Raw genomic sequence first — 13,217 nt, 5'->3', positions numbered from 1 at the left:
AACTAAAGAGGTGCCAGTAATTTATGGGTATCTGACATAGGAGATTTGCTCCCTGTTTTATATATTGTTATCTGATACAGTATACCCACACAAACTGGAGATGAGAAATTACAACCAAGGATGTCAAACTTACTTAGTTCTTAGAAATAAAACTACAAACTTGAGTATACAGGTATTACAAGTCACCCTACTGGCAGAAGCTCAAGATAAGCAAAATGTACAAAAGATGCTCAAGATATATATAAAAAAATCACAAAAGAAAACAAAAAACTTGTAGAATCCATTAAACAAGAGAAACTCTACACACAGCCTTTCCATACCAACAGTATCTCACTAAATTACATATTTTATCACTTTTTGCACTTTTAGCAGTGCAAAGTTTCAAATGAGTATTTAAGAATTCAACCAATACTGTACCAAACTAATGTAGAAAAGAGTTTGTCCAGACTCAAACACAGTAGTGATAAATTAAAAAAAAATTCCCTATTTTTAATCACACAGAATGACTTAAGATACAGTGTTAATTGAACTGCAATATATTATCAGTATTTCTTACTTGCTTAGTAGCAAACACAGGTATTCACAACAGCAAAAATGTATTACTGGCAGAGTAAATATGCTTACCTGCATTCTCAATAACGCTTTCACAAAATAGCCTTCACTTTGCTTAACAGTACTGGTTTTGTATTGTGTTTGCTCAAATTTAGCTGATCCCATCCCTTTTTAGATGATAAAACATGCTGCTTCACATTTATATAATCAGTCCTTGAGTAGTATTAATTTACTGTGATGAACAATAATTTTTATACCATTTTCAAGTATAAGGAATGATTATAGAATGTTTCCCTCAGATCTACAAAAGCACCACAGCCGTCCTCTCCACAGCTCCTGAATTTCTTCCATCCTTCAGCACCACACCAAAATTATTCTTCACATGACATATTAGCAGCAATTTGTTCTTATTGTGCAATTGGAATAAGCATTAAGAAAAAAAACAGAATATTTATGTACTGCAGGTATTTTTCCCCCATATCTAAGAAGTGGTAGCATTTGAAAGCACCAAGAAATATAAAATATTTATTAACCAAGTCAGAAAACTATTCTACTTCACTGGTTTTCCGATTTGTAATGCTTGAATATACACTTCAGTAATGTTGTTCACAAAGACTGCTTGGAACATTTTCACAGGCATGTTTGTGTTTGACATTTATGCCAAAAGAATGCACAACCCAGGGGCAGATTCTCACAGTTAGCAAACTTCTAACCCATGTAAAGTAGATGGTTCTCTCTGATTCACTCACAGGGCAGCAGGGCAGCCAGAGCTACAGAACATAAGGCAAAAAAGAACTACGACAACAAAAAACAACAACACAAAGTCACTGAGCATAGGTAACCATTAGAATAAAATGCAGGTTTTTCATAGCAACCTTTCCACTGCCTAGACAGCATAAGATACATTCTCTTAATGCAGGGGCACACAGATAACCTAACAATACAAGGACAGACATTGATCGTGGTTCCAGACATGTTCAAATCTTTCCACCAAGAATTACACCACCTTCATCATGATATGGAGCTACCTGTGCAGACGATACAAATGGTCAGAGATTTTTTCTCCTCCACCACCTCCTGCCATTTGGAAGTGTGTACCTATTGCTCTGTGAGCCACCTGTGTATTTTATATGTTAGCTGTAAGCCCCTGCATTAAGAGAATTCAATGATTCCTACAAAAAAGGCATTCCAGAACAACTATGTGAATATTTATAATCCAGATAGACTCTTCATGGTAGTATCAAAAATTCACATCAGTTTCAGAGAACACATACAGATGGTTAGACTTTCCCGAATCCAGAAAGTTTGTTTCATTTTTAGCATCTGTTTTCAATGAGAATTACTGAGAAATACAATGGACTTTGGAAAATAAAACTAAATGTAACTGCCTACAGAGACACTATGGAAGACCTCACTTCAGCAGCAGAATTATTTCAGTAGTTCCCATTCTTTTTCAGGTCTGGGGATATTTTTGACTAAACAAGCAATAACTCAAGCCCTTCTAGAACAATTCTTATGTTACCCAAACCTTCTGATTGTAGGTCTATCACAGGTCACACAAGTCCACTGGTCATGAATTATAAACAAAGCGCTAATTAGTTCCATTAGACACCTTTCTGCTCACTGTGATTCTAGACAGAAATATGACTGTCACATTTGTGAACCACCAACACAGAAGGAGGACAGAATTATGTTTGTGACATCTACTCAAGGTATCAATCTGTGTCCAAGCAGGGAATTCAGCAAGTTGTAATCCTACATGTTGCTGGGAAAAAGAGAAAGCTGGCATTGAAACTTTCAGTTTACCTGAGTTTAGAGTAGTCACAAAAATTAGCACTTTACAGTTCTAAGTCATGCAAGTAAATTTAAAAAAAACAGATAATCCAAAGACACAGCAAACATAATACAGTTTTCTGAACAGTTACGTAGTGCCATCACAGTTAGCTAAAGTTGTGCTGTCTAGTCTGCAGCTGCCTTACTCTTTTGAAAGCACTAGCTTCCAGTATGAGTTGAATCCTATTTGTCAACCTCTCACAAATGTAGTTGTTTCAGAAAATTTGAAATGGTGTGTGGTACCTATGTTTATTTAGCTAAATACATATATTTTTGTGAGGCTGTGTTTTAATCATTCAGAAAACTGAACTCAAGCTTACTTAAATTACTTGACATGCATGTTCAAAATAAGATAGTTGATTTACTGAGAAATGGTGAAATGAGAAACAGAACTTAGAAGATAAAGCATATCTCAGAAATTTAGGATAAAATCTCTTAACATAACCATTCCAGCATTTTTTTGTGAGCAGAACGCACTGACAGAAACTCTTACTAAGAAACTTGCAAAGCTGCTCAGTATCAGGTTTCTCACCTTTAGAAGGTCCTAATGCTATCTAGTTATTTAAATTAAAAAATAGTATGCAAGAAGCAATTCAAAGAGTTTTATAGAAACAAGTATGTCCAATGTCAAAGCAAATGCCTAAGAGCAATAATGAAGTTAATTGGTGGCAGAAGGAGGCAGAAGAGCTGAAGTTGTTTCGTGATACAATTCATGGCTTACAGAAAATATCTTAAAATTGTAAAAATTCAGCCACTAAGTTTGTAGAAACAAGTGGCAACTGGGCATTTAAATGTGGTTTATAAATACCTTTTTCAAGAAGAAGCAAACAGCCCAACTCCCCCCCCCCCCCCTTTTTTTTTTTTTTGGCACTGTGGCTGTTCAGTAGTTGTCTATTAGCCTTTTTCCATACACACTATTATTTTTATATTCTTTGTGAAGGACATGACGTAAAAGAAAAAGTCTTTCACACCACAAAAGAAGATATCGCTCAATTTGTCAGATTAACCAATTGCTTATCTAAATAAAAGTTCCACTTCTTTGCATTAAATCACAGCTTAATGATCTAGCTGAAGTGTGAGACTTTCTTTTCACATGATGAAGAACAGACCATATGGAACGTACTGGTGTTACTCTACAGATACTATTTTTTTCTCTAGAATTTAACTCATTCACAACTTCTCTAATAATTTCTGTTCATCCTCCTTTTTATGTTTTTTTCATCTTTACCATAAAAATTGTTAAGATTCAGAACTCAGGAACTGAATTTAGTCACAACCAAAATAACAATACATCTCCAGAAATCTGTTACCAAAGCATTTTAAAAATTGCACTTGTCCCCTTGCTCATTGGCATCTTTCATGAATAAAGATAAACTTACAGATAGGCCCTGGAATTACAAACCTGTATATGCTTCTATGTAACTGTTAGTATGGACAACTTGCAGATCTGCAGTCACTGACCACATAAATATGCCAACAGTTAGGGCCAAAAGACACATGAAGAAGATAGCAAGGTAGTAAACTGCTACTACAGAAGAATTTCCTCTCTAAAGATGATTATTCACTTCCATCTTCTTTCTGCCACAAGTGAACTAACTGCACTGAAACTAAGAAGCTGTTGGTTAATTCCTTTTGTGAACCACAAGAAAATAAGCAACAATGACCGGAAAGGCAATCTTTGCTGTGGATATAAAGAGTTTAAGCTGCCTAAATAGCAACCAGGTTTCCTGTTCAGCTACTGTGGGGCAGTGTGGAAGGAGGAGGGGAAATGGAAGGGGCAAGGGGAAAGAGTTGGTGAAACAAAGAAAGGAAAGTATGAGCTGGACAGTGGTATATAAGGCTAGGAATTATTATTACCTTTTAAAGAATTAGTTTAGAAAGTTGCTTTCTATTGCTGCCTGTCTTTTCCATCCCTCACCCAAATCTATACTAGAGTGTAACATTTAAGTTCATGTAAAAGCTGTTGGATATAAGCATACAGACATGTAGAGAGAATTATTTCCCAACAACTATTATTATAGCCTTAACTAAAACTTTTGTAATTACAAATGTTCACCTTGAAGAATTCAAAGTACTTTTCACTCTCTCAGAAAGGCATGTTTAATGTTTTGTTGCAGGCAAGTTAGATAAAATAGAAGAGCAATACTCCTGTTTGCAATTACTGGAATGACATCACTTGCTCTAAATTACATGTTCCAAAGGGGTGGTCCCCAATAACTGAAAACCTCATTTTCCCTTCAGTATTTTTTGAAACTGCTATCTGCAACAATGAGTCATCAGCTACTGCAGCACAACATCCTGCTCTTTCCAAGCATCTGCAGCCCTTTAAAAGGGACGCGTGGTCTTTTAATGAAATATATAGTTCCCTGCATTGCCTCACTGAAAATTAAAAAAACAAGAAGCCACGCATTGTTTATCTTGCTTAATGAAACTACACATGATAGTAGAAACACAGACTTTTAAGTGAATCTTAAAAATGTTGATGTTAGAACTCTGTCTCAGTTTCTTTAACTGACTTGGCTCAATAGATAAGCAACTTCAAGCTCGAAAGAGTATGGAAATATAACTGATTTACAGTAGCTGTTCTGGAATATTTTAAGGCTTAAAATATTATGTCAAAAGTATTAAGCTTGTGAAATGCTTTCTGTTTTTTCTCTCAGTTTGTCAAAGTTGCAGCAATGTTCAATTTCATGGAACTAAATCCATTGAGGCCCTATCTGAGATTTGGTTTAAGCTCAAATTCTAAATTTTTGTCTCAATAGCACAGCTGTGTATGTTTCACATTAATAAAACTCATTCTTTTAATAAGCTTCAGCAATTCAGCTTATGAAACCAACGTATTACAAACAACACTAGTCAGATGAAAAAATTTTTCAATCATTTGAAATTACTTTTCAGATTCCTACTTTCCTCTGGACATACACTGATCTACTAAAGTTACTGTATTCTTTGTTCAGTTTATATTAGTGTTTATATTAGTTTATATTAGGCAAGGATGTATTTTTCTGGCCTACAAGGAAAAACAGTAAGTGGCAAAAAGAAAAAAAAATCATTTTTCTCACCTGCTTAGGCGTCACTCCAGGCATGCGAATGTCCAACGCAAAATCCGACAGTCCAAGTGAAATCACTGGCCTGTCACTTCCAAGGCATTCACTGGAAAGAGATCTAGTAGCATCTTTATACCTAAAAAGAAGGAGGACACATTTCAAAAATACTGATTTTTATTCTACCTTTCTGGAAGAATAGGTCTTCAGAACTAGAAAAGAAGTCTGACAACATGGGAGTAAAACTGGCAATTTCACTTCTTCATGTGCTCTGGAAAACATTTTAATGAACCATCAGATGGACTAGTCTGGAAAACATTAGCTGAAAATGTAACCTGTCGTTTCATCTAGGTAACTGTCTGAGGTAGATGGATGTACAGACAGAATTATTTCACTAGAATATGTCAAGTAGCATTAGTCACTCAAGACAAGTATTTTTGGTTGTTTTTGTTTTAAGACTATGTATCTGTTGAATAATTCAATACAAATTAAATTTAAATAATGTGTAAAGGGGAAATTTTTAACTCTAACAGCATTACATATATAGCAATCCCCATTACAAGCAGAAAAGCAAAACAGCAGGTTTTGCCAAATCACATGAATATCAGTATCTATATTGACTGCAACATATAAACAAATTAAAAAACCAATATAGTAAAATACTTCCAGGAGAGCAAAAAGGCTATTTCTCATGTGCACCCTACATTCAGGTTTGCCTATGCAATTTTACATTCAACCTCTTCCTTTAAAGTTTCCCAGATTTCCCAAAGTAAATTTGTTAACACTTTTTTGATAAAAAACATCATTTTAGAGTGCTAGCTATCTAGGGTAGGTAAAATGTATTTACTCACCATGTAAAGTCTGAAATATACCTGTAGCATTACATAAAATGTTACTAATTAATTATAATTAGTTATAATATCATTAACAATATTGTTCTTATCATCCTGATGATAAGCATCCTAAACTCCCATTTTAGAACTACCTGTGGAAAAAAACTGTTTCTGTCATTAATGACGAGAGTGCCATTTAAATTTTTACAAATAAAACTCAGAACAGATGATCAAAACCAAACAAATAGCATATACATTTTTGCCTAGGACATGCTTTTTCATACTTTCATTATATAATAAGTGATCACAGCCTTAAGAAGCATGCATTCAACACGTCTTCTTGCATAACCCACCTCTTGAAAACAGAAAGTGGGCTTCTGAAACCCAAGCAGTTGTTTTGAAAAACAAGAAACAGTATTAGCAGGTTGTTAACGAGGCCAGCCATGTCCACCCTGCTGTTCCTGGCCCGATTAAGGGAGCAGAAAAAGGGCAGTGCAGCTCGATCAGCTGTGATCCTGACAATTAGACAGCAGCAGCAGCATCAATTCACTACTTCATTATTATGTGCTCTGCAGGCATCCTCCAGCTTCTGACAGACCATCTGTCTTGGAAGGTGATGAACTGTAAATCAGGAAAGTGGATGACGCTATGTTGTCTTTATTATTAGCTGTAAAAATCTGTTGAAGGATCTTCCCTTGGAGATCGATGACACCGTGCCTTCGTTCACTTAAGGAGCTGAAACGAAGTAGCACTCCTGTGCTTTCTCCCCAGGTTGTGCAGTTAAATCTGCATGTTCCTTATCAGTCCACGGTGCCAGAGACTCCCAGTGGCATCACAGAAACCAGCGTCAGTCATCTTTCAGAACCTGTAAAAATAGAAGCAGATAAAGGATGACTAACAGATGACAGCATTAGTTCTTAGCAAATCCCCATTGAGGATTTTTGACACATTGGGAAGTACTTTCACCAGACAGCCCAACCCAGTGAAGAATGCTCCACGTCTATCAATTCCTCCCCCCTCCTCCACACAGGATCCAGAACTGATACACAGAACTCTGGAACACATTTTACATCTTCAGAAAAATCCCCAACAAAACATTAACAGGTAAAAGGCAAAATTTGGAGCATTTCGTGTATATTCTATAAGCAGTTAAAAAAGCCAAACACTGATACAGCAAGAATCAAGGTCTGCAAATGTTATCAACTATCACTAAATGATTCTGCATTTATAGCAGGCTGAGATAATGTTTTATTTTTAATACAACTTGTAATATACCATTATGTCATTAATGTATGTGCTCCTTGTGTACTCTAGTTATTATTGTTATCCATTTCAGATAATTGATACTAACAAATCATTTTCAGAAATACTAAAACAAGAACTACTGAGATCAGAGTGCTTTATGTTCTTGAATACTTATTTCTATATTTTTCTCTTATGGTTATTTCAGCTTAAGCCATTACTCTCCTCATTGCTTTAATTAACTTCAACTTTAACTGCCTTTATCTCCCTACTTCAGCTGATTACACACTCAATTTCAAAAATTTAAAAGGTTTTTATAAGTATGTTAGAAAGTAATAGTGTGTGTTACTGAAAATATATACAAATGGTTGGGGGTTCTTTTTGAGCATTACTACTCCAGCAGAAGAAAAATTTCAAGTCATAATAAAACCGATCTTTAAAATGTATTATTTAGTAATTCTTTAAAAATTAATATTAAACACAAAACCAACGTAAATAAGAAGAAAACTACCTTCCAGCCCCTGAAAAACATGGACAAAATATTGCTATAAGGATAAAGAAGCAAAAAACTGTTCTGAAATGAATTCCTATTTCAAGACAAATCACTTCCATTTCAAGGCATACTCACTGAAAAGGCTTCAAAAAGTGCTTATGGATAGACTAAAATCCATGCTGGCGACTTGCCTGATGTTTAGCAGATACGCTGCTTTTGCACTGAACAATTTTTAAGAGATAACAATTTAAAAACTTTATTAAATTAAACATTATTAAAGATTAATGAATCTATTCTTCACTGAAGGATGACACAAAAGATTTCATCACAACTAGAAATAGACTTAGATTTCAGCTTGTCAAAAACATGCCAAATCTGTCTAAAATTCATGCAAGCGTTGAAACGAGACTAATTCTTTTTGTTTATGTAAATTCTCATGTCTTCCTTTCTGTGATCTTTATCTTGACTAGTGAACTATGGAAAACTGCAGAACATGTCAAGGATTGCACTATGATGAAAACTGAACATTATTTTAAAAAAAGAGTGAGATACGCTTCACAAAAAGTAGACAACTATAAAGATGGAGGACTTAATTACTTTTACTCTTGAGGGCCTAATTATACAACAGTAACTGAGCAGCATCTTCGCAAGTTATTTAACTGAAGTTCTAGCATAGCTTCAGCTCATATGCAAGAAAGGAAAACTGGTCATCACAGACAGAAAAAAACACACTTATGACCTTTTCATAGACATGCACACATACAAAATTATTTCTTATCAAAACTGAAAATTACATTACTCTGACACACCTAACTGTGAGGCTCAAATTCAAAACAGAACTGGGGGCACTTTGCAGAATACTGATTCAACTTGATACATTTTTTCTAGTAAGTTAAATAATGAACATTGACGTACTACAAACAAATATTCTTTGACTGTTTTGTCCCTATGTGGCAGTTCTTTTTGTGTAGATTTTCATCAATATATTCAATATTGGTTTTTTTCTGTATTAATTGTGAGCACAAAATTGTTAAAAAATTATTAATATTTACCTAGATATACCTACCCAACTTTTCAGTTATTTAACTTACTGTTTGATTATAAAATTTGAAAAGTTGAATGACTGAATAAACCTGAAGGTTTAAAAGTCTACTTAACACATTTGCTAAAGACTAACAGAGTAGATAGTGCTTGTGGGTTTTTTTGTTTGTTTTTGTTTGTTTGTTTTTTAATCATATTATTCAAGAAATTATGTCTTCATTCTCAAAACTTGCTTGTCACTTGACAAGCAAGATCTGTGAAGAAAATGGGCAGAAGGAATACACTGGACTTTAACATACAGTTACAATGTTCTAACTTAATTTTCTGGAATGTGAAAAGATACTTTCCAGTGACTAGAAAAAAAAACAAAAACAAAACACAACTATTTCTTCAGCTTTAATAACTCCGATATTATTTATACCAAGTCTGTTATAAACATCTACCTGCTACATGAATTAATAAAAGGAAGCTATTGTGAAACCTGATCAATTACAGTCCTCCCTCATCCCAAATATGAGTTTCTTTACAGCAGCTTTCAATTCTCCCCATAGAGTTAAACACGGTAATAGTGAAAATGACTAGAATACGTCTTAATATTGCAGCGAACTGCCTGATGACTCATACATAGCTTTTAGAACACTGATCACTGACAAAAAAAAAAAAAGGAATAATACTCTGGAATTATCTAACAAAGCAGAGAAATCTCTAGTGAGATGAATACATATATACTTAATATATGTATATTCTTGTTAAAAAAATGGGCCAATTTATTCTACAAGCTTTGTTATCACCTACAGTTTCATCAGCTACATGGATATGGACATGGTTAAAAATTTAATAATTTAATGCATCTGGTACTTAACATTAGGCTCTTGCACAACTTTATTTAACATCTGGGGACATGATGAAAAAAAAAAAAAAGGAAACTAACCTGAAGAGATCTCAATCTAATTTAGGTATGATGCAATAAGCAAGAATGCCAAACAACAAGGGAAAAACTGAGGATGAGAGATTCAATAATACGATTACATGGTTACTTAGGTTCATTACGTGGACATACTGATGCCACAGTTCTGCTTTCAATTTGGAGTAAGAGAACCCAAGGGAACAGGAAAAAAGTGAAGTAAAAAAGATGTAATTAATGACAAAGACTGGAGTAAAACGAGAGAAAGGTAGATGAAAATTAGCTTGAGCAACATAAGCATAATATTCTAACCCTGACACCCCCATCAGATACTATAGAGGACAGATATATATAAAAAAAAAAAAAAAGGAATGTAGAAAAAACAAAGTAGCCAACAGCAACTAGCAGCAAGACATCTTACTGAACAAGCTGAGAAAAATCAGAAAAAGAAGGGATCAAGAAGATGGAATTAAAAATACAACTGAAAATAGCATGAAATAATAAAAGTAGTAATTTTTCAGTTTGATTGCATAAAAACTAAACAGTGAAATTTCTAAAAGAGTACTAATTAAATGACCAATTTCCAAAAGGAACTACTGATAGAGAAAGCTTTGCATTAATCAGTTTCACAAAGTATGCTGTAATAATTTTTTGTTTGCAGTTTCATAATTAGAACATTTTACACAAAGTAGAAAGTGAGCATGCCACAAGCAAAAAGCCTCATCTTCAACCGCCACTACCTCCAAAAGAAAAATAAAAAAAAAGTGGTCAACACTAAAAAGTCTTGATCCAAAGGTTCATCAAGGGCATTAATTTCTCACAGACTAATCTTGTTTCATGTTTCTCATTTACTGAGATCATGGAACTGAGAATGGACAACATGATTTCTGTCTTCAGCTATAGCACGGAGTCAGTGTTTTATCTTTGACTAAGTATCAAGCTTAAACAACTCAGCTTTGCCATCTTTAGATCACAATTAGATCACAAATTAGTATATTTTGCAACCTCTGTTGTCAAAAATGAGGTTAAAATTAATGTTTGCAAAATAATTTTTGAATGCCTGTCTGAAAATGCAGACTATTTGATGAGGAGCATCCATTTGCTGACATCCTCTTAAAAAAGGATTTTATTTATTTATTAAATTTTGGAACTTTTAGCATGTGTTGTTTTAGAACTGGGATAACTCTGACAGTAGACAATTTTGATTCTCCAAAACTCAAGAGTGTGACACTGAGACATTCATATATTGCCTACTTTTGTCAAGAGGACATCCTAGCTCTTCATGAAGTAATTACAGAGAACACCAAGAAGGTATCTGATAGTTGGATATATAGGCATGCTGCTGTACCTCAGGTATACAAACAAGAGCACCAGTTCAACATACTGCAACTATGCCACTTCACTGAGGCATTTTATTTCTTTCTTTGTTATTTCCTTCTTTCTTTCTTTGCTATTACACTGCAACATCAGCATGTTGTGGGATCAGCTTTGGTCACGTTCATTACTGCACTGACTGCCGCCACTCACAACACTTTGGTCAGAGATGCATACAAAAAGTGTTTGGCACAAGACCATCAAATTAACCCTTCTCAACAGAACCTAAAACACCCAGGAAAACAGTCAGATACAGAGGAGATGGGAGTGCTGTTGTCAGGAACATGCACATATATGCAGATGACCCAAAAGTACCTGAGGGCTGTGGTGCCCTGAGGGGCCTGGACAGGCTGTGAAATGGACTGACAAACCTCAGGATTCAGCAAGGGGACATGCAAAGTCCTGAAAAGTTGCTTTATGCTCATTTCCAGCTGCAGTACAGGTCCCAGGGGTCACCTTTGTGGACACCAAGTTGAGTATGTCAAATAAATGTGGTAGATTCATCTGTCTCAGTGACCTCTGCAGTAAGATTTGAGCAGATCCTTCACATGGCAGGTGAAGGGTCTTCCCTATGAGTTTTAGCTATTAAAGTTCTAGCATTCTCTTTGATACAAAGATAAAGGCACCAAGAATAGATGGTACCAAGGATTTTCTCTGTGGATTTTGTCAGCAAAAGATGAAAACTTTCTCTTCCAAACTGAGGTCTCTTGGTCACTGTTACAACCCCAATGTCTTTACAGGGGAATGAATCAGTAAGATGATGGCCAGAAGCACAGAAAAGTCTTCCCCAGATAAGCTGGTTTTATAGTTTATATAATTCTTTGGAAAACAATGAATTCATGATTACAGAAAATTACAGGAAACACATATCTTTTAATGTTATTAAGGTCAGATAAATGTAGCCCTGTATTTAGAGATTTAAAGAAAAATACATACAAAACCAAAAAAAAATTATTGACGTCATATTTTACTAAACTTTTAGAATAAGTAACACACCAGCTTAAAAAAAACTTTTTTTTTTTTAATGTTTTGAGATGTTGTTTTTGTGCAGAAATTTCACTTTCATTGAAACAACTCACCTATAAATAGTTTTACAGGATAATATTTAGAACATGATTATAAATAATTCAAAAAACCTAAGGAGCTTCCTATAGTAGAAGCTGCTGCTGCAAACTAGACTTCATTGGTCTGTTCCTCCAAAAAAATTAAGATGAACTTCCATCATAACCTAAACACTACTGTACTTGTAGGCTGTCTTACGTTCGCTTCCTCTTCTTGCTCTGGAGTTGTTCATCAAGCTGATGCCCTCCTCATCCCACCCCAGCAGAGTGCTACTTTTCCATCCAACCGATCAGCCAACGTGCCAGTCTGCACTGCTCTATGTCTGTCTGTCAGTAAAGAAATGGTGCGAGAACACAGCTGGAAAGTATCCCATTTCAGCAGCAGTCCAAACTGGATTAGGAGTAATATAATACTCATTTTAAAATCATTTATCTTCATGAGTTGTCTCATACAGTTGGCCTCTTGGTTAATTTAGATTTTGCAAAATTTTACCTTCTGCTACCAAAAACTTCTGCAGATATGGATATCCAAGAAAAAACAAAAACCCTACTATTGTTTTTATGAACAACTTTTTCTGTGGTTTGATCAGCTGAGCATAAGTATGGTGCGTATTTTTAAAATAAATATTTGTGATGACAAGCAATCTACTGTTCGTTCCATGGAAAGAAATACAGCATTTATACTCTGAATGAAGAACTGTGACTTGATTTTTCTTCTGTATATTACAGCAGTTTAATTGGATGATTTCTAAATGGATTTACTCTGCATGCTTTCAGAATATATTGAATGTGGAAAATAAGTTTTTTCCCTCTTTTTAACTATAAGTATTAAATTCACAC

The 13,217-nt window shown here is 34.7% G+C and overlaps 1 protein-coding gene across 7 annotated transcripts in view; it reads right to left on the bottom strand.

Annotated features, from left to right (window-relative positions):
* PAM (peptidylglycine alpha-amidating monooxygenase) overlaps nucleotides 1-13,217 on the bottom strand; it is a 145,768-nt gene that overhangs the window by 80,305 nt on the left and 52,246 nt on the right. For all 7 annotated transcript variants that reach the window (XM_068667171.1, XM_068667175.1, XM_068667174.1 and 4 more), the window contains 2 exons: nucleotides 6,616-7,127; nucleotides 5,448-5,568 (listed from right to left, as the gene is read on the bottom strand). In XM_068667171.1, the coding sequence (XP_068523272.1) occupies nucleotides 5,448-5,568; nucleotides 6,616-6,707 (213 nt within the window). In that variant the 5' untranslated portion in view covers nucleotides 6,708-7,127. The remainder of the gene's footprint in view (nucleotides 1-5,447; nucleotides 5,569-6,615; nucleotides 7,128-13,217) is intronic.

This window comes from Anas acuta, chromosome Z (assembly GCF_963932015.1).
Source record: "Anas acuta chromosome Z, bAnaAcu1.1, whole genome shotgun sequence".
Lineage (NCBI taxonomy): Eukaryota > Metazoa > Chordata > Aves > Anseriformes > Anatidae > Anas > Anas acuta.
The sequence above is the reverse complement of the archived record's forward strand: the minus strand, read 5'-3'. Positions and strand labels throughout refer to the sequence as shown.